A 22,863-nucleotide genomic window follows, 5' to 3' on the forward strand; every position below is an offset into this window, starting at 1 on the left:
GGATTCTAGCGAACCACTCAAAATGGTAGCCACTCTTTTACAGGGCAGAAGAGGGCATCAGCCACCCCAAAAAATCTTTAGGTTTTTGTAATTAAATAGAAAATCTGACAGTACAGTATATGTTACCACTGGCTACAATCTGTTTACCCGTAGCCATATACGTTGCTGTCACTTTGACATTACCCCTTGATGACAGCCACCAAGTGGAGCGAGCACCATTTTCACACAGCAGATACCCAGGGCTAATGTCTGCGATCGGCAATAACACCGATCGCAGGCATTTAACTGCTCAGATGCTGTGGTCAAATGTGACAATGGCAACTGAGAGCAGAAAACCAGGAACACTGCGCTCCTGGGTCCTGAACAGCTCACCATGCGACAATTGGGGAGCTGTTGGTTGTCTCTGAAAGCTCTGGTCTCTCTGAAGAAACTAGGGCTTTTCGATCTGACTTTCCTATCGATCTCTGCAGGTGGCTGGGCTCTATAACAATATAGCAAATCTGCAAAGAATTGCATTAGCAATTCAATGCATTGTAAAATTGCTTCTTATGGTCTCCTAGGGCAATTAAAGAAAGTTACAAATTATAAAAAATAAATAATAAAACCCCCTTTCCTCAGTTAAAGTATAAACAATAAAAAAAATAAACATCATATACAATGCCATGTCCCAGAATGCTTCAATTTTTAAAATATAAATGTATTTATCCCGTACGGTGAACACTGTAAGGCTCCTTTCACACCTGCGTTCAGGTGTCCGCTCGTGAGCTCCGTTTGAAGGGGCTCACAAGCGGCCCTGAACGCAGCCGTCTGTCCCTAATGCATTCTCAGTGGAGGCGGATCCACTGAGAATGCATCCGCCTGCCAGCGCTCAGCCTCCGCTCCGCTCAGTGAGCGGACACCTGAACGCTGCAAGCAGCGTTCGGGTGTCCGCCTGGCCGTGCGGAGGTGAGCGGATCCGTTCCGACTTACAATGTAAGTCAATGGGAACGGATCCGCTTGAAGATGACACCATATGGCTCAATCTTCAAGCGGATCCGTCCCTCATTGAATTTCAATGTAAAGTCTGAACGGATCCGCTCAGGCTACTTTCACACTTAGAAAATTTTTCTAAGTTCTAATGCAGACGGATCCGTTCTGAACGGAGCCACCGTCTGCATTAATATGATCGGATCCGTTCAGAACGGATCCGATCGAACGCTAGTGTGAAAGTAGCCTAACTGGAAAAAAAAATATCAAAATATGCGATTAGCTGTTTTTTCGTTGCTTCACCGCCCAAAAATAAAAATTTAATAAGTGATCAAAAAGTCACACACCCTGCAAAACAGTATCAATAAAAACTACATATCATTCTGCAAAAAGTGAGCCCCAACACAGCTCCGTAGACCTAACTATAAAAAAGTTATTAGGGTCAGAATATGTTTCTTTTTCTGGTATTAAAACACAAGTGAAACTATAATCAATGTGGTATCGCTGTAATTGTACTGGCCCAGAGAATGAAGGGCACAGGTAGGTTTTACTGAATAGGGAACCCCGTAAAAACACAACCCATAAAACTGTGGCAGAATTGAGTTTTTTTCATCCAATTACACCCAATTTGGATTTTTGCCAGCTTCCCACTACATTGCATGCAATATTAAATTAGATATATTGGAAAGTACAAATTGTCCCACAAGAAACAAGAGTATGTGAACTGAAAAACAAAAAAGTTATATGTCTACTGGAAGACAATATGTCTACTGGAAGACAAACTGTAAAAAAAAAAAAAAGTTTTATTTTTTTAATCGCCTGGTCTTGGCGATTAAAGATTAAAAGGTTAATGCTGTCTTGGCTTGAAAGAGGTTGGATAAGATTTTTTCTGGGCAAGTGGGGGCACTTTCAATTCATGTTGAATTTATTCTGATCTGAAACGATTTTGACGAACAATTTGATCTAGAGACAAACTATAGAATAGAAGCTGTTATTATCTAGATTTTCTACCCAACGTATCTCCTTGTGGAGATCCAGCTGATGGAGTTAGTCATACAGGCAATGCTCCTTTAGAAGCCCTATGCAGATTAGCTCTCCTCCAGAAGGAAGAAAAATGTCTCTCTAGTGCCACCTTAAGGTAGCTGCCCTGTAAGGCAATGCTTGCTACGGTAACATTTCTGAGGTAACATTCACACTGTGCACATTTATGTCTTTTTAATCAAATGGAAAAAGGGCAGCATAAAAAAATACAGTCTCAAAAACATTTCTATAGAAGTGGCTTTAAGAGTGAAAAAGTATGAAGAGTCTCACCTCAAAATCCTGGTACTGTTCCTCTGCCAGAGACTTCTTTGCCACTACCAGAACCCTGAGTCCCTCTCTTGCCATATTGCCACACTGAAAAAGAAGAAATGTCCAGTCAGAGCATCTTACTACACATCAGACCAGAATGTGACACCATGATCTCCACTGAAGGTGAACTCAATGATTTTCTGGAGTATTGGACATTTCTAAAGCCCACTCAAGATGTAGGAAAGTGGTTTGGGTCACAACCTTTAAAGAATTCCTCCACAGATTATTCCTTGCCTCTACCAGACATCTGACATAGACGTCCAGCAGTGGATGCACCCACCAAATCCCCCATTACTGTACTAATAGGGGGTATAGATGTCATAGGGACCAGTACTAGGGACCGCCCTCTATAGGCAGAGCAGAAGGTGGTACATGGGCATCCATCGACTTTGATGGGCACAATTTACGATGCACAAAATATAAGTATGTGGATGTTTGTCAGCTTTCCCCGATGAGAACATTTAGTCGCCAAGAATTCCAGCAGCCAGACCCATGACAATCCGCTCATAACCAGGGGCAAATAGTGTCATGCGTCACAAAGTCAACAACGGTGTAGCAGAGCTAAGTTAAAGCCTTGATGTCTCAACTGGACAAGTGTCAAGAACAGCAGGTACTGAATTGTGGGGATTTCAGCAGCTGGAGATACACCCAGGGCGAAAGGTCCAGGTCCAGGATTTCACTAATTCCCATAAGTATCTTACAACGGTCCAGGATTTCCTTAATCATGCGCTTCTCATTGAAATGGACTTTAATTATTCCACACAATAAAATGGCCGTGACCTGTGGGGTGCCGTTTAGTACAGGATATAAATCTAACCCCTGACTAAACATTCAGCGTAATAAGGCAGATTTCTGCTTCTATTTAACTTAGAACAAGCTACTGTAAAATGGAAAGTTCTACAACTTTTTCCTGTATTTCTTGTTTCAATAACTCATTGTTTTCAAGATCATCTGCTTGCTTTAGGTAAAAAGGGAAATTTGTATTTGCATCTTGACAAGTGTATCAGAGATTTCTGTTACAACAAGCTCTGGGTGTTAATGGGAATGTTTCCATTAGGCCCCAGGCACACGACCGTATATTTTTCGCCATCTGATCCACATATTTTGCAGATCGATCGCTAAAGATGCGGACAGCACGCCGTGTGCTGTCCACATCAGTTTGTCCATTCTACTGGCCTGCAAAATAGATAGAACATGTCCTGTTCTTGTCCGTTTTGCAGACAGACATATGAACTTTCTACAGAGGTAAAAAAAACAGCATGTACACCTGTGTTTTGCAGATCCACGGCATGCCCAGTCGTGTCACAGTGTGCATGAGGCCTAAGACTGCATTCACATTGCTGTGTGTGATCCTTGAAATGCAGTTCATGTGACAGCCACATTTTCCAGACTGACCACGGCTCCTGTGAGCCGCATCATAATGAACTCACTGCATTATAATGATCTATGGTCAACCCAACCACAGGTCTACTGTCCCCTCCTCACAGCATCACTTGAGCAGATGAGGCGCGGTGGTTCCGGAAAATATGCCCATTGCACGGACTCAGGGGTGGGATTAAAATGTTCAAACAACAGGTTCCCTACTCAACGGTGGACACGCGGCACCATATATACAGTATATGCAACACACATACACATAAATACACCATATATAACACTACACCCACATACTGCCCAACTTTTTAAAAAAGCTTTTTTGCAGTGCTGGCCCACACCTCTAACACCACCCAATGTCTATTGGCTGCAATTTTAACTACCCGATCTGGAGAACTGGAGGGAACTGGCTAAATCCCATGCCTGCACGGATGCAGCCATAGAAAGTATTTTTAAAAAGGAACAGAAATCTACATTAGAAAGTTTCAGCATTTTTATTACATAGTGAGGATATTGTTCCCTATGTGGTCAGCAAACCAATTTACAACAGATCACTGTAAAAGGCCAAACCTCCTTCTACAAGGGCAGGCCGCAGGGGTTGTCCAATAAAAAAAATGTAAGAGACATTGTAAGGTAAGTAGAATAATAAAAAATAAAATAAAACCTCTTCATCCTAAACTCCCTCTGTTCCAGCACAGCTGCACCAATCCTCCCTGTGCTGCAGCGGTGACATGCCACACATGGCTTCTGCAGCCAGTCACTGGCCTCAGCGGTATGCAGTATGACACCAATAAGTATAGGTTTGATCATTCCAATAACTTCCCCTTTAAAAAAAAAAAAACTCAGACAATCCCTTTTTAATAACTTGCATTCGTTAAGGGGTCTTGTATGAAGCAACAGGGATTTTGAATTATTATCGGAAAGAAGAAACTTAATTTATAAGAATATCAGGTGATGAAAATTGTTCATGTGAATAAAAAACGTGACGTCATTAGCCTAGGAAGTGGCATCGGTGCTCACCTCAGCGCTGGGCATGGGTACCGGGAGTGGAACTCCCACTGATTAGATACTGATGACATATCCTGAGGATGGGCCATCAATTAAAATCCTGGATAACCTTTTAAGCAGACCACAGGACACTTACCTCCTCCTCCAACCAGTCATTATACTGTACAATCCCAGCCATCACCACATCTGCTCCCTTCATGTAGAACGTTATCTCTCCGGTGGAGTCTTCCTGCACAGCAGAGGTTAAAGAATGAGCACTGATAACTTGGTACCAACAGAATGCAACATGGTACACACATCATTTATACGTTCTCTCCCCTCAAAGCCTATATGAACTAGTCTGTAACAATGTCTTTGGTAAAGTACTGGAGGGGGTCTAGGTCTCTCCCAGATTTTTCAGATGGGCAAGAGAAAGGAACCCAGAAGGCTGTATGATTTCAACAAAGTATAGTTTGCTGGAACTGGTTATTCAGACTCTTTATGGGCTGGATTTTTTTTGGAATGGTAGATAGGATTGGTAGAGAGACATACTATTCCACCCCACTCCAGTACAACTAGTACAACTATTGCACCTAGTCTGAGGTATAGTCACTGGGATTGTAACAGAGCCGTGAAGCTGGTAGATCTGTGACTTATACCTAGCTAAGGTACATATACTGTTTAGTAAGTGCCCAGATGGGCAAGGTCTTTGATTTTGTGATTTATGTTTATTTTTGGTACCGTGGTTTCACCCAGGTGATTGTCCTATTCTGCTGGATGTTAAATAAATTTGTGAAAGCAAAGTCTCTGTTCACATACACCGATCCCTACAGAACCTTTGGGCTTGTTCATCCTGCACTTCCTGGTTCTGGAAACCCTTGAACTGACCATATTGTGACACAGGCACTAGACTTGAGGGGGAAATGTTCCGAGTGCTTCTACATGTGACCATACAGTAGCCAGCACAACGCGGACACGTATTATTCTAAATGAAGGACAATACCTGAGGAGTGACATAGAGGAGGCCGCGTGTAAACAGTGACATGATTGCGGCTGAATACCACACAAGCGATAAGAGGTGACGAGGTTAGAGCCGATGCAATCAGCCATTGAGGAGCTGTTATTATTGAAGGTGTCTAATGACATATATGGAGGAAATGGTGCAGAGCCCGGCTTCCTGCACACTAATGCTGCCGTAGAAAGCCTCACTAGCCGCTCCAACACAAATAGCATGTCAGCGGACCCTCGTGTGAGTCACTTCCTCTGCTGAGGTTCAGGGGGAGGTTAGAACTTTCTCATGTTTACAGTGGATCACGGCAGCGGTTGGCACTCGCTGTGCCAATTGAAAGCACTGCGTCGAAACAGGCATGTGTCCACACAACTGTGTGAGGACCATTCATGATTCTAATGAAAAGCTCTGCATTCTTCTAATAGACTACTTCTGTTTCGATTTTCAAGATGCCCGTTTGCAATCATAACATTACATAAAAACCTGCCCTTCTGTTGTCAGATTTTTTTCCTATTATAAACCCTGCAGACAGGACGCGAAAAATATTTTCATTCATTGCCAGCAAAGCTGAAGAACATCCCTATGGCCTCTCTCAAACTCTCTCATATCTCCTGACTCTTGCAGGAAAGGTCTGTTCAAGCTTCTCCTATATTGAGGTGCCCATACACATTAGGCTAAAATTGTTGAAAATGGCTGAATGGCCGTAACGGACAGGACGAAGTCGAATGTGTATGGCCTTGTCTACATATCGACCGTTCATCAGAAAATCGTTGAACTACTTGTTGAACTATGAACCTACATCTATCTAAGGGCTCATGTAAACAGCTGTAGGTGTTTTGCGGACGGCAAATCACAGATGCGCAAAACAGGGGCCCTGCCGAGTGCATGCTGTCATTACTTTTTTTTTTACTCCTGCAGAAATGTCCTATCCTTGTCCACAAAATGGACAAGAATAGGATATGTTCTTTTTTTTTTGCATGGCCACAGAATGGAGTTACAGATGCGGATAGCACCCTATTGAAATGCATGGGTCCGCATCCAGTCCACAAAAAACGTGGAACGGATGCGGAGCAAACTATGCCGTGTGCATGAGCCCTAAAGGCTCCCATACACATTAGTGTATTGCCAGACAAATCCACCGAGAACGGGGATCAGTCGACAGTCTGATGTGTGTGGGGAGCTCCCAACTCTCCCTCGACGGCCAGGGGCGGATTGGCCATAGACCTTACAGGGAAATTTCCAGGTGGGCCGATGCCCAGGGGGCCGCCTGGGCCCTTCTCAAGGCCGGCCAGTGGAAGTTTTTGGAGACGTATCTTGGGCTGCTGGCGGCAGTATTTTGTGATGGACCGATGTGTTTGGCTCTGTTGTGGTGGTATAATGTGCTACAATATGGTATTGCTGGCCCCGGCTACAAAACCGGGCCACTTTTAGTAATTTTTCCAGGGCCACTTTAAGTTCCCAGTCCGCCCCTGCTGACATCTCAAGTCGGGGGAGAGAAGGATTGGGTGAAGTATCTTCACCCAATCCTTTTGTTCTCTGGGAGATATGCCTCCGCCAGAAGTGTCTGGCATCGGCTTTTTCCTCTCTCCCCGTTGAATACACAGACACGTTTGGCCAAGCTGAATGTGTTTGCGTATAGGGGAGTCGGGAGAGATAGCTTTCAGCTGTACGATCGTTCAACCAACTGCTATTACAAGTGTATGGCCATCTAAGGGTCCATTCAGACGTCCGCATGTGTTTTGCAGTCTGCAAATTGCGGATACACAAAACACGGATACCGGCCGTATGCGTTCCGGATTTTGCAGACCGCACATGGCCAGCCCTGTGATAGACATGCCTATTCCTGTCTGCGATTGCATGTTCTATCTTTTTTGCGAAATGAATGGGTCCGCACCCGTCCCACAAAATTGTGGAACGGATGCGGAACCTGAACTACGGACGTCTGGTGTATATTCTGAACTTCAGTGGTCTGCTTACACTGAAATTGAACTAGAAAGTATAACTGTCATGTAAATGTTTTTTTTGTATTGTGTAGAGAAAGTGACGAGGAAAGACTTTCTAATATACTAAGTGAATTTGTACATTTGTATGAAAAAGCAGGCGCTGAAGTGTCCCTTAGCAGCGCCCTCTAAATGAGCGTTGGTAAGGAATACCTGTCTTCACAGCCCTGAACAGTGAAGACACGGGGCTCACTGCTGCGTTCACAAATATAACCACATACACAGTTATTTGCAATCTTGTATAAAATGGAGATAATTTACAGCTATTGCAGGGTACTTACCCTTACAATGATTCCCATCCTTTTGCTTTCATAGGTAAACGGGAAGATTTGCAGAATGGTGAAGTTCATGATTTGGCCACCAGGTGTCCTCAGCTGCATTGAAGACTGGTCCCTCCCAACCAGTGTCAGCCCCACACTCTCAGTCCATTGCACCAGGGCCACCTATGAGCATGAAAGGTGAAAGGTCAGAACTGGGGAGTCAGCAAGGTGACACACAGCAAGGGACAATGCAGCTTTATGAGCGGTTATGAAGACAACAATGATTGACTGTTCCTGCGCATACATTACCAGCTGCTACTCACAAATGGAGAGACTTTTTTTTTTTTTCATTTAATGGGAAAAAATATGTATAGGTGCATGAAAATTAAGGAAAAAAAATACAAATACACGAAAAGGCAGAAGACACAGAATCGCACAGCATATGGACCCACAGAAGTGGCTATTCACACCTCTGTACAGAGAAACTCAGAGCATGCAGTGAGTGCCTTGGTCGGTGTCTGAACACAAACCTTGACACCACTGGTGACACCGATCACCACCATGGATCAGGCTTCAATATCCCCACCATTAAGTTGCTACAGGGGAAATTTGACATTACATGATGGCCATTCAAATGAAGTGCCTTCCATGTATTACATCAATGACCAGGGTCCGCCAGAGTGGCAGTCTCTATGGGGGGGATTTATCATGAGGGGAAAACTTGAAGTGAGTCTGCGTTGGGGTACTTTACATAGAAACATAGAAACATAGAATGTGTCGGCAGATAAGAACCATTTGGCCCATCTAGTCTGCCCAATATATCTGAATCCTATGAATAGCCCCGGCCCTATCTTATATGAAGGATGGCCTTATGCCTATCCCATGCATGCTTAAACTCCTTCACTGTATTTGCAGCTACCACTTCTGCAGGAAGGCTATTCCATGCATCCACTACCCTCTCAGTAAAGTAATACTTCCTTATATTACTTTTAAACCTTTGCCCCTCTAATTTAAAACTGTGTCCTCTTGTGGTAGTTTTTCTTCTTTTAAATATGCTCTCCTCCTTTACCGAGTTGATTCCCTTTATGTATTTAAAAGTTTCTATCATATCCCCTCGGTCTCTTCTTTCTTCCAAGCTATACATATTAAGGTCTTTTAACCTTTCCTGGTAAGTTTTATCCTGCAATCCATGGACCAGTTTAGTAGCTCTTCTCTGAACTCTCTCCAGAGTATCCACATCCCCCTGGAGATATGGCCTCCAGTACTGCGCACAATACTCCAAGTGAGGTCTCACCAGTGTTCTGTACAGCGGCATAAGCACTTCACTCTTTCTACTGCTTATACCTCTCCCTATACATCCAAGCATTCTGCTTGCATTTCGTGCTGCTTTATTACATTGTCTTCCCACCTTTAAGTCTTCTGAAATAATTACTCCTAAATCCCTTTCCTCAGATACTGAGGTCAGGACTGTGTCGAATATTCTATATTCTGCCCTTGGGTTTTTACGCCCCAGGTGCATTATCTTGCACTTATCCACATTAAATTTCAGTTGCCAGAGTTCTGACCATTCTTCTAGTTTTCCTAAGTCCTTTTCCATTTGGCGTTTCCCTCCAGGAACATCAACCCTGTTACATATCTTTGTGTCATCAGCAAAAAGACAAACCTTACCATCGAGGCCTTTTGCAATATCACTTATGAAGATATTAAACAAAATTGGTCCCAGTACAGATCCCTGTGGAACCCCACTGGTAACATGACCTTGTTTTGAATGTTCTCCATTGACTACAACCCTCTGTTGCCTGTCACTCAGCCACTGCCTAATCCACTCAACAATATGGGAGTCCATGCTCAATGACTGCAGTTTATTGATAAGTCTTCTATGTGGGACAGTGTCAAAAGCCTTACTAAAATCTAGATATGCGATGTCTACTGCACCTCCACCGTCTATTATTTTAGTCACCCAGTCAAAAAAATCTATAAGATTTGTTTGACATGATCTCCCTGAAGTAAACCCATGCTGTTTTTCATCTTGCAATCCATGGGATTTTAGATGTTCCACAATCCTATCCTTTAATAGGGTTTCCATTAATTTGCCTACTATTGATGTCAGACTCACTGGTCTATAGTTGCTCGATTCCTCCCTACTACCTTTCTTGTGAATGGGCACGACATTTGCCAATTTCCAATCTTCCGGGATGACTCCTGTTACTAATGATTGGTTAAATAAATCTGTTAACGGTTTTGCCAGCTCACCACTAAGCTCTTTTAATAATTTTGGGTGTATCTCATCAGGCCCCTGTGATTTATTTGTCTTCACTTTAGACAGCAAACTTAGAACATCTTCCTCTGTAAAGACACATGCATCAAACGATTTATTAGTCATCCTTTCTAGTGGAGGTCCTTCTCCTTTTTCTTTTGTAAAAACTGAACAGAAGTATTCATTAAGGCAGTCGGCTAGCCCTTTATTCTCTTCTACATACCTTCCGTCCTTTGTTTTTAATTTAGTTATTCCTTGTTTTAATTTCCTTTTTTCATTTATATATCTGAAGAATGTCTTATCCCCTTTTTTCATAGACTGAGCTAGTTTTTCTTCTGCCTGCGCTTTAGAAGTTCTTATAACTTGCTTGGCCTCTTTCTGCCTAATCTTGTAGATTTCCTTATCTTCATTGCTCTGGGTTTTTTTATAATTACAAAATGCTAGCTTTTTATTTTTAATGATTTGGGCCACTTCTGCCGAGTACCACAGTGGTCTCTTCCTTTTTTTGCTTTTACTGACAAGTCTAATTGAATTTTCTGTTGCCTTCAATAATGCACCTTTTAAGTAGTCCCATTTCTCCTGGACTCCATGTAATCCGTTCCAGTCTGATAAGGACTCATTTATGACTAATTTCATTTTTGAAAAGTCTGTTTTTCTAAAATCTAAAACTTTTGTTTTTGTGTGGTGGGACTCTTTCACAGTTCTTATATTAAACCACACTGACTGGTGATCACTAGATCCCAAGGTTTCGCCTTTATGCCACATTTATCCAACTTTATGCCACATTTATCAAATGTCTCATGTTACTTGATAAATTTGTCTTATCTTTAAACCTAACACTTCGGTCTAGAAAAGCTACTCCGGTTTTCCTACTCCACCTTCCTTCTGGAGTCAGATTGCAACTTTTTTGCAACTTTTTCAAAAAAGTCTCAATGATAAATATGGAGTGAAACTCATTAACATAGCTAACCATGCCCACTTTCCCACCCACATTACAAAACTAGAGTGAATGGTGTAAAAATTAAAAAAAGTCGCAAAATTTTGCGCAATTGCTTACATTTTGTGCAAGCGAGTGCAAAAATTCATAAAAGTCCTATTTTTGCGACTTTTTGACACCAGATTTCTGGAGTGAAGGTATGATAAATCAGAGCCTGTTTGTTTGCAGCCCGGACTCACAGAAAGGGGCTCCATCAATGAAAAACCAATAAAATAAAATAAAAAAAATCAACAGATTGTTGAACAGGAAACAAATGCTGTCGTTCATCATTCCATTGAGTTCTGTGTAAAGCCTCATTCACACGTCAGTGTTTTGATCAGAGATTGTGAGCCAAAACCTACACAGGCATCAGGTATAAGGAAAAGATCTGCCCTTGTTCTTTGTTTAGAGCCGCACCTGGTTTTGGCTCAAAATCACTGATGCAAATCACTGACCGAACACTGACGTGTGAATAAAGCATTAAAAAAATGTCACTTTGCTTTTTTAGCTGAAGTATTCCTTTATGGATGGGATTATTAGGCTGGGCTGTATTGCACTTCAGTAAAATACTGTCATATAAACACAATAAGTCTCCATACAATGGTCTTCAATGAGAGCTGATGCTCCCTGCCCCCTGAGTGGCATGTAAGGGATCTCATTCAGTCAGCCAGTACCCTATCCTGTACTGAGGAGGGTCAAAAACCCTAAAACGGTGCTGTCTACACAGGCTCGGACGGGCCCACCAGGGAGCAGGTGAATCCCTCGGTGGGCCCCTGAGCTAATCAGTAAGAGGTCTTTCTGTCCTCTTCTCTGCGCAAGCAAGCGTCACTGAGGATTCTTTACGGTAAGAGCAGTGAGACTATGGAACGCTCTGCCTGAGGAGGTGGTGATGGTGAGTTCCCTAAAAGAGTTCAAGAGGGGCCTGGATGTATTTCTGGAGTGTAATAATATTACAGGCTATAGCTACTAGAGAGGGGTCGTTGATCCAGGGAGTTAGGCCTCTTTCACACTACCGTATGGCTATTTTAGTGTTTTTCACGGATCCGTTGTTCCGTTTTTTTGTTTCCGTTTCCATTCTGTTTTTCCGTATGGCATATACAGTATACAGTAATTACATAGAAAAAATTGGGCTGGGCATAACATTTTCAATAGATGGTTCAGAAAAAACGGAACTGATACGGAAGACATACGGATGCATTTCTGTATGTGTTCCGTTTTTTTTGCAGACCCATTGACTTGAATGGAGCCACGGAACGTGATTTGCAGGCAATAATAGGACATGTTCTATCTTTCAACGGAAAAATAGAAATACGGAAACGGAATGCATACGGAGTACATTCAGTTTTTTTGGCGGAACTATTGAAATGAATGGTTCCGTATACGGAACGCAAAAAACGGCCGCAAAACGGAAACAAAAAACGGTAGTGTGAAAGAGGCCTTATTCTGATTGCCTTATTGGTGTCGGGAAGGAATTTTTTATTCCCCTAAACTGGGGAAAATTGGCTTCTACCTCACAGTTTTTTTTTGCCTTCCTCTGGATCACCTTGCAGGATAACAGGCCGAACTGGATGGACAAGTGTCTTTTTACAGCTTTATGTACTATGTTACTGTATATAACCAGTAGGGCCCCCTGAGAGAAGGGTAAGACAGCGGCAGAACATTAAACTATATCTGCGTCCTAAGGACACCGTTTTAGATGTGTAAGACAGGGAACCACCACAAGAAAAGCTATTTCCAGCGGTGGACACTGCGCATGACATCACAAGGCAGAGACAGCAGGAGCGGAGCGAGGGACTTTCCTGCAAGTTTAAGGGGTTGTCTCATCATGGACAATGGGGGCATATCGCTAAAATATGCCCCCATTGTCTTATAGGTGCGGGTCCCGCACCTATATCGAGAACAGGACCCCGAAAGTGAAGGGCCGGCTGACTTGGCTATTTCCATCAGGTACGCTCTCATTCACTTCTATGGGGAGACAGCTTGGTTATGGCCGGACCGGAGTTCTCTAGCCACCACCTTGTGGGGCTCAGTTCTCTATATAGGTGCGGGTCCCACGGGACACGCACCTATAAGACAATGGGGGCATATCCTAGCGATATGCCCCCATTGTCCATGATGAGACAACCCCTTTAAGTACTGATTTTCTGCTCTAGAGTGTAAAGTGTGGAGAGCAGGGTCGGGCTTAGTGCAGTCCAACTGCACAGGGTTATCCCCCTTCTCTGGTACAGGGGGCACTAGATCAGTTTTCCCCACATCAGGAGAGCAGGGCCGCATCAAACACTCCATTGATAGTGCAGCAGGTGGTCTGCAGCCATCACCACTGCTGCTACTAACAGCAGATATTTCAGGTCTGGAGCTCCAGTGTCATGGAGTAACCTCCAGCAGAATTCAGCCCCAGCGTGTGATGGTGGTGGCAGCGCAGGGATTATACAGGTTAAACTAACACACCTTCCTGACCCTGCACTGCATGATTCTTCTTCTGCCAGTGTCATGAAGGTCTGTTAGTTATGGTGCATGGCGATCAGCAAGCCTGGACTCTGGCAGATGAGGCGCCGCCTCAGGGGTTTGAGTTATGCTGAGCAGAAAGTGTAAATCCTAACAATCACTTTGTGTGCTCTCTGAGCCCAAGGTCCCTTCACCCCCTCACTAGAAGACAACCATCATGACCTGGCACAGACAAGGCAGCCCACCGGCTGCTGGCAGACACCTCAAGAACCTGGTCTTTGGAGATGGGTTTCCTTTTTTTTTTTTTTTTACTTTATTTAGCCCTCCTTAGAATATTTTATATGGGACCCTACAGGAAAGGAATTTGGCTGCTTTCATTCAGACAAAAAGTTGTGCATGCCGGCGGTTCACAGCATTATCCAACTGTGCCCCATAACGATGATCTAAACGCAAATGTAAAAAAAAAATAAAAATAAAGGATCTCCTTCCCTTTGACACATACAGTGCTGAACTAATAAATAACTAAGAAATAATGAAATAAAATTGCAGTGGCGTTCAGGCCCATTCATTGCACTAGGGAGGTTTTCCCTACTGCAGCATGGAAAGTGTTGACCACAAATGTGCAGCGTTTGGGCCTAAATGCCGTTTTTTGTTTTTGTTTAGCAGCAGCTCTGTCTGGTGGACAAATGAAAAAGTTATGCGATGGCACAAAAATTCATTTTTTTCCATAAAGCATTTTGCAGTGCAAAATTTGTCAAATATGAAATAAACTAGACATATTTGGTATGGCCACAAGTTACATAGTTATTTATGCTGCACGGTACTATTTCTGATTTACCGTCCCCCCTCGCAAAAAAAGGTTAAATCAATAAAAGATATGTAACCGCACATTGTGGCACTAATAAAGTAAGCCTAGCAGAGCTATGTGAATGAAAAAATAAAAGATGGATCTTTAAATGCTATGATGAAAAATCTAAAAAAAAAAAGACCATTCTGAAGGCTGAAAAAAAGAAATTTGTGATATTTGCATACATAGGGTGGACCCTAGGCACCCCAGTCCGACACTGTGTCTACAGGTGTCTGGTTTAGTTGCACATTTGCCTTTTCCCATGGAGCACTGCCAGAACAGAAATACACTGCCGAGTCTCTTCAATGAGAGACAGTACCTGGCCTGGAATTTGTAATGATGCCCGGTACATCAACAGTCACTTCATAGCCATCCTTTTATTTCACTCACAAGTCCTTGAAGTGTCTGCAGGATTTATTATAGACGCCCCCCTCCCCATTCATTTAATGTCATGTCAAAATAATTCCTTTAGATTAAAAGGAGGGGGTTTAATCAGACAATAGTTTATACGTCTCCACTTCCTTCCTGAGCCTGAAAACAATGCAGATGTTTATTCAGGATAAAGAAGGGCAATTAATGCCACATGTGTCAAGTAAATACATTCAGAGAAATCCAGGAAACACTTCCCATGTCCCAATACATTTCTCACCTCATTCTTAATGCACGTGACCCCCTCCAACCCCCGCAAACTGACAAATCGGGGCAAAAACTCTGATTACTCATTAGTCTCATTTCAAAGTCTCAGAAGGATTAAAGCCACATCCATACATTCAGATCTGCGGTGTGGCCCGATTCCGACATTTCTATTTCTTTCCCCTCTTAACTGGTCACCGGTGTTAAAGTTAATGATAGTTGACATTTAACCTCTGGAGAGAGGAACGGTACCTGCTGCAGTTACACAGATCTGCCACTAGAGGGCGCTCACGTTTAAGTCTAGTGCAGCCATTACTACTTCTACAGCTATTTAAAAGAAAATGCCCTTGCAATAGGAATATTAAAGATGATTGGTAATTTTGTGGCTGTCAGGAAGATGCACCAATTAAATGAACCAAATTAGAATATGCACAGGGACATGTGAGAATAGCCAGGAATTTAAAAGGGATGTCTCACCTCAGTAATGGCATGTAGAGAAAGTTAATACAAGGCTCTTACTAATGTATTGTTATTGTCCATATTTCTTCCTTTGCTGGCTGGATTCATTATTCCATCACATTATACACTGCTCGAATCCAGGAGTTACAACCATCCTACAATCCAGCAGCAGTGGTCGTGCTTGCACACTATAGGAAAAAGCATTGGCCTCTGTGGTGGCCGGGACTGTGGAAGTGTGCATAGGCTGGAGCTTTTTCCTATAATATGCAAGCAAGACCACCGCAGATAGGAAGTCTTTTACCGAAATCTCGCGCAACATCGGTTCTGTTTTCCTACACAGAACACATACATTTTAATGCTGTGCACGGAAACAGCAGTACAAACAACGTTTTTTTTTTACAAATCGACTTCGGATCTATGATCCAAAGCTCGATTTGCTCAACCCTAGTCATCACCATACACAGATGTGTGAATGAGGCCTAAGACTGGTGTAAAGAACGCCAGTCTTAGTAAATCTTCCCCATCGTTTTTCTTTGCAGCCCAGAATAATTTTAAGTGATAAATTAAATCAGTGTCGGTTCCCCTCTATGATGTCGACCAATGATGTACTCTGCATCCCGCATAAAAAAAATATATTTATACATATATATATATATATATATATATATATACACACACACACAGTATATATTTTATCGAAAAAAAAAAAAAAAAAAAAAACGTTCTTAGAATACCCCTTTCATTTTAAATGGGAGAAAACCTATAAAAATGTTCTAAACACTGTATGTCCCACGAGGTTGTCCCACGAGAATATAATCTGCATTTTTTAAACCAGCACCTGGATCTGAATACTTTTGTAATTGCATGTAATTAAAAATTCAGCATAGCCACTGAGTTATTTAATAAAATGTATCTGTACAGCTCCACCTGCTGTTAGTAAAAAAAAAACTATCTTTTTCTTTGTCCTAGTCACTGAAAAGGCCGCACATGCTCAGTTTCATCCTACAACTGCCTCCTGAGCTGTGATAGGGAGAGCTGAGACACGCCTCCTGAGCTGTGATAGGGAGAACATGGACACGCCTCCTGAGCTGCAGCAGAATAGACACTCCCCTTGAGCTCTCAGGTTGATATGAATCTAGCAGAACAATGAATGGTGATATCTCTGGATCCATGTGAGGTACAGGGCTGGTTCTAGCTTTGTTAGAGATTGTCATGTGCTATACGATGTCTGATTTTTTAGATAGATCTAGGAGAGGAGAATAATAATGATGCTGAATCATTCCCTTGATGCCAAACTCCGAGCATGGCCCACCAGACGGGGTAACGTGAAATTCCAGAGTGAATGAGATTCCTTGGAAGGAATAGCACGGCAGCTGGATAACTAGAAGCTCTTGAGCCCCTTATCTGCCATCTACTTGTATCCGCTTACTGTAGCAGTGGACGGACGGCTCTGCCCAGGGGGGTGTAACAGATAGCTCAGGACAGGGGCTTCAGAGAGGAAACAAATTTAGGAAATCCTGCCTTCTGTCTCAGGAAAAGAATTTTATGTCAACTGGTTAAAATTTGAGGGTAAGAAGAGACAAAATAAACAATTTCTTACTTAATTCAGAGTCTCACCTTCCTGGATATGGTAATCTGCGGCAGCGGCGGATTCCACACAGATCCTTACAGACACATGAAGCAGAGGCGGCTTCCGGGAGATATTATAATGCAGCATATCATAATAAGCAGATTGATTACAGTGTGCCGTTCTGGGTTTGGGTTAGACCCTCATCGGAAATAATAAAAGACGAAGGTGACCAAGGGAATTGCCAAACACAACTTCATTATTTCCTATGGGAATTCACATTCAGGCGAGAGATGTTCATGTCCATGTACTGTCTGAGAGTAGAACGGACTGCACCCGGACTAAACACTGACGAATTATAGTCTGTGGGCCGATTCACAGCATGCAACATTTAGGTCCAATTTTCCTGTAATTTTCCATGAAAAAGGACCGCAAACAGATCCATGCGTAATCAATTTAAAATATGGGCATATGCAGTATGTGGATATACGCTACTTTAGTGGGCCCCAAAGGTCCAGGATGCCAATCAATTGCTGGTAGGGTCTGATTCTTTAATTCAGAACCCATTAGAATGTATTGACTATATAGGGATTGGGCCTAGACAATACTTTTCTCTGGTGGGCCCAAGGAACCCCAGTGCGACTGTGTAGATGGTGAGGATAGGTATGATATTCTCCATTCACTCATAAAGCTCTTAGACAGAGCTGATGTACCCTGTAACTCTCCTTCCTCTCCACTAGGGGCAGCAGGGCTGTCTATTAGGGCATTTAGTAAGGTTTCACTCCAGTTATTACATCATTTGACACCTTGGCCTATGATACATCAGCGATGACTGAGTGTCTATTTGTAGAATAGAAAGGTACAAATCCCTCACTTCTTTTACTTTGGATTATCTCCTGCGATTGACCATTTCACACACTCATTTGAAAACCTTTCCTATCCGGAGGGAACTTAGGTCTGACATAACATATGTGTTAAGGAGAGAACTACCACAAGTTGCTAGAATGTGGAAACCATACTGTAAGGGCTCACGAACACAGCAGCGCCCATATTTCAGTCCAAGAACAACGGATCTACAAAATACGGATACCTTCCGTGTGAACTCCATATTTTTCTCACTTCGATCAATAGAAAGGGCTATTCCCGTCCGCAAGAGTAGCACCTGCACTATAATTTGCCATCTGGATCCATACAACTTGCGGTTCCCCATTGACTATAAGGCCACCAGCACATGTCGCGGAATACGTGTTTTTTCCCCCATGCTGAAAAACCGCATCATAGTACAGTAACAGCAAAGTGTATGAGATTGCACAAATCTCATGTGCACATTGAGAATATTTTTTGTGCGGTATTGACCTGCCATGTAAATTTCCTAATCTATTGCACGTCAATTAGGTTTGCGGTTTTTGCTATGGATTTCATTCTTTTCCAAAGAAGAAGAAGAAGACCAAATCAAATCCACACAAAAAAAAACTGTTAGAAATTGTGGATTTTGGTGCAGAAACGTAAATCTACACGTAAATTTGCGCGGATCTTATGTGCGTTCACCTGCACTCGTGTGCAGGCGACCTAAACGTCCGGGAAGTCAGCACTTACTCTGTAAGGACAGATGCATGGAGATTGTGCAGCTATGGAAACTGGAAGTCCACTGTCAGCAATAGTTGGGATGCCCATAGGGAAGGCAAGGATGGATTCTTAACATCCCTGCCTTTTCCATTGCCGTATACACAGCATTCAATGAGAGCTGTATAGACGGATCAATCACTGAGAGTTGAGTATCTGCATGGGTTGGCTGAGAAGCCCCGTGCAACCTCTCTGGGGGTGTATTGCCCCTATAACTGGGGCTAAAAGTGTCAGCCTCGGTTACAGGAGAAATCAGGAAACAAAAAAAAATTATGTTTGAATGCCCCCCAAACGTCTTGTATGACCTTATGGAGGCACAATGTTTACAATAAAAAAAAAAAAACATTTATATCAAAATGACCATTGCAGAAAGGAGATGTAACTTATAAAAATTATTATTTTAGTTGCACTTTGTGCTATTAGGAAAAAAAAAAAAAGGAAAATGTGAAAAATACAACGGGGTAGGAGGTAATTTATCAGTTGAAGTCAGTTTTGCAGTATTCGGTGTTGGAGTATTTTGCACCAAATTTATCAAAATGTCACACGTTTGTTAAATCTGTTGCATTTGAAATGCTACTCCAGTTTTCCTATACCACCCTCTTAGGCCCCGTTCAGACGAGTGAGTGTCACGCTCCGGACTTGCAGCGCAGTACCGTCCTGACCTCCCAGCACTGCTGGGGTTGCATAGCAATGTATTGATTTATGATGCTATGCCCTTACAGTTCTGGAATGTATTGGATAATACTGACATAATGCTGGCAGTGTTATCCAATACATTCCAGAACTGCAAGTGTTACATAGCATCATAAATCTCACTATAATGCTATGTGACCCCGGCAGTACTGGGAGGTCAGGACAGGTGCTGCGAGTCCGGAGCGCGACACTCTCTCATCTGAAAGCGGCCTTACTGGAGTGAGTGAATTTCATTTACATAGCTAGCCACGCCCACTTTTCCACCCATATTTCAAAAACTGGAGTGAGTGTATAAAAATGCATAAAGTCGCAATTTGAGCAAATGACCTCAAAAAGTCACAAACCCCCTATTATGCAATTTTTTTTTTTTACATTTTGCTGGGTATAAAAACAAAAATATAAAAATAAAGCCCAATGTATCACCGAAAAAATAAAAATAAAATAATAATAATAATATAAAAATAATAATAATACAAATAATAAATAAATATATATATATATATATATATATATATATATAAAAACTATTATTTAAAAATAATGGGCAGGTGCTCTAAATAATAATTCCCAAAATATATTAAATAAAAATTAAAACATAAAAAGCCCTGAGGACATACAAAAAAAATGAAAATATACAATTATAACAAACCTAACTGTTCTAGTCTTTACATTTGCTGTGGGCCCTGCAGCTGTTAATAATGTGGATCCACAACATTAATAGTCAACGCCAGAATGGCAATTAAAAAATTAGCATAAAACAAAGTCCGTAGTTTGTATATAATCCAGAAAAAAAATGTATGATGGTATAGGTATATTGCAGTTCACAAAAAAATGGCTCTCAAAGATGCATGAAATAAAAAAATAAAAAAGAATATACCTGGTCAGGAAGATGGGTAAATGGCCCAGTCTTGTTTTAAAATCGGTACAGGTTCCAAAAATTTTGGGACAAGTCGTCTGTGTCATATTTATAATCCAATATGCCGTTTTATCATGTGTACACTATTTCTTTACACTGAAAAATTGCTGATGTACCGGTACATGAAATCTTTTATATGAGACTGGAGGACCATGGAACAAATAGCTTTACCTCATCAGGGCTGGAGGCCTGGTACACTCGGCAAGAATCTTCAAACTGTCTCTCTGCCTCGGCCTGGTCTGTCACACCATTAGACTCGTAGGAGGGGGTAACGTTGTGGCACAGGGCGATTGCCTTTACAGCTTCATAAACGCGGCTACTCATCGTCTTCCTCACTTTGGTCGTGGTGCCTTTCTGCGCTGGAGGATCCTGGGATGGCTGGAGAGAGAGGTCAATATAAGAAACGCTGTAACATGGCAGGATCCTGACAAGTTCAATGTATCAATGGGCACACCGCCCCTAAAAAGCAGTCCTTCTGAAAGGCGTGGATGCCACAAAATGATTTTACAGTCAGAAGACGTATCCAAAAGGTGAAGAATGGCGCATAAGAAAGGGGGGTCTTGGATTTTGGCATAATCTGTGTCAATGGTAAAAAGATTCAATAATAGGAACCCCAACATAATGCGGGTCCATATTTACCAACATTTCATCTGCTAAAATCGGGGCATCTTAGCCTCGCCATTGGGAACGCTCCGACCCCACCCAAAATTACCCACTTATGGGCGGGGTTTGAGTTAGCACTGCCCATTTTCAGCCCAGGACAGCGCAAATTTGCCGAGACTGTCTCTTAAAATCAGGGACAGTCCTGCCAAATTTGGGGCAGTTGGCAACTATGCATAACCATAGGTTTTCTTAGGACTCACTCAGATGACCGTATCTGTTATGCGGTCCACAAATTGCGGATCCGCAAAATATGGATCCGCCTTTTGTGGAACGGAACGGCCAGCCCTACGATAGAAATGCCTATTCTTGTCCACAATTACGGCCAGTGAAAGCAAGTACGGATGCGGAGAGCGCACGCATCGTTTGCAGCCCCATTGAAATTAAAAGATCCGTTCGGACACAAATATATGGTTGTCTGAATGAGCCCTAAGGCACTTTACACCATTTTGCAGTGCATTTGGTTTGATAAATGAAATCTGATAAATCCGATCAGTCTAAATAAACGTGACCGCATTCTGATAAATTATGTGGCACTCGCACCATTTTGTGTATACGCCTGTGACGCTGTTGATCCATGTGCTGCTATTAAGCCTTTTGCAATATGTAACAGTTTAGTTGAAATTTCAGGAAAAAATATAAACTCGCAGGACTGTGAAATAAATGTGCAGTGGTGGCGGCAGGAGCTGGATCAAATGTTCATAATAAACCTGTCAGGTTATACGCTGCATTAGAAACACATTTTGTGAGTGACCCTCCAGTCAGGAGCTGCGCGGCCCTTTATGGATATGATTAATGGAAATGGAAACCAGATGCTGAATGTGGGACTGCCCAACGCGTTTCTGGGAGATGTCTTTAAGACTATTTTTAGTTTTTGCCTCCAAACTCCTGGTGTAATTAGACAATTCCATAATTAGGCTGGTCATGCAGCGGACACAGGGCTGCGCTTCCTGATCTGTTAACCTCTGGTGTCAGAAGGAGCACGAAAAAGTTTCACTTCCAGGTCAAAAGGTGACTGAATGGAAATAGTAATGGAAGCCATGAATCAGATCTACAGTGGAAGGAACAGCTTCTCATTACACATAACAGAATCGGCTTCATAATTCACTTGTCAACTGCCGAACTAAATTGGGGGGTCCGAGATGGTGGAGGTAGCGCACCACCCTCTGGTTACACATAAATCTCATTCCCCTTGCTTCCTGTTATCTACTACCTTTCATGTGAGCGATTACAGTGGTTTATCATACAGTCCCCCACATGGGCTTAAAGCGGCTCATGAGCAGACACCAATGAGAACATATATAATACAGAACAGTCATACGATCAGACAATATTGTAATTTTTTTCCTGACCAAAAACGGACTGGTCATGTACATGAGTCCGAAATCCGCCAACCTGTAAAAAACCTGCAGCAAAATCCTTATTACATTTTTATTTGTCATGGATTTTGGGGTAGATTTGCCATGGATTTCACCCGGTTCAAGGCTTAGGCAGGGTGCTGGCTCTCCTTAAAGGGGTTGTCTCATCTGAGACAATAGGGGCATATCACTAGGATATGCCCCCATTTTCTAATAGGTGCAGATCCCACCGCTGGGAACCGCACCTATCTCCTAAACGGAGCAGGCCAAAGCGGTGGCTGGAGGACTCTGGTTTGGCCACCACCAAGCGCTCTCCCCATAGAAGTGAATTGGAGCATGCACAGCTACCACTCTTATTCACTTCTGTGGACCCGATGGAAATAGCCGAGACAGCGCCTGGCAATTTTCAGTGGCCCCATAGAAATGAATTGAGGGCGGCTGCGCATGCGCAGTGCGCTCTCCACCGCTTTCAGGGCTCCGTTC

General features: G+C 42.6%; 1 protein-coding gene across 1 annotated transcript in view; it reads right to left on the reverse strand.

The window, feature by feature from the left end:
- The window catches only part of ATP9A (ATPase phospholipid transporting 9A (putative)), a 95,785-nt gene that overhangs the window by 26,273 nt on the left and 46,649 nt on the right, over positions 1-22,863 (reverse strand). Inside the window, exons 14-17 of the mRNA XM_044297369.1 lie at positions 20,534-20,740; positions 7,968-8,129; positions 4,835-4,927; positions 2,278-2,361 (exon numbers count right to left, since the gene is read on the reverse strand). Of these exons, the coding sequence (XP_044153304.1) occupies positions 2,278-2,361; positions 4,835-4,927; positions 7,968-8,129; positions 20,534-20,740 (546 nt within the window). The remainder of the gene's footprint in view (positions 1-2,277; positions 2,362-4,834; positions 4,928-7,967; positions 8,130-20,533; positions 20,741-22,863) is intronic.

This window comes from Bufo gargarizans, chromosome 6, assembly GCF_014858855.1.
Source record: "Bufo gargarizans isolate SCDJY-AF-19 chromosome 6, ASM1485885v1, whole genome shotgun sequence".
NCBI classification, from domain to species: domain Eukaryota; kingdom Metazoa; phylum Chordata; class Amphibia; order Anura; family Bufonidae; genus Bufo; species Bufo gargarizans.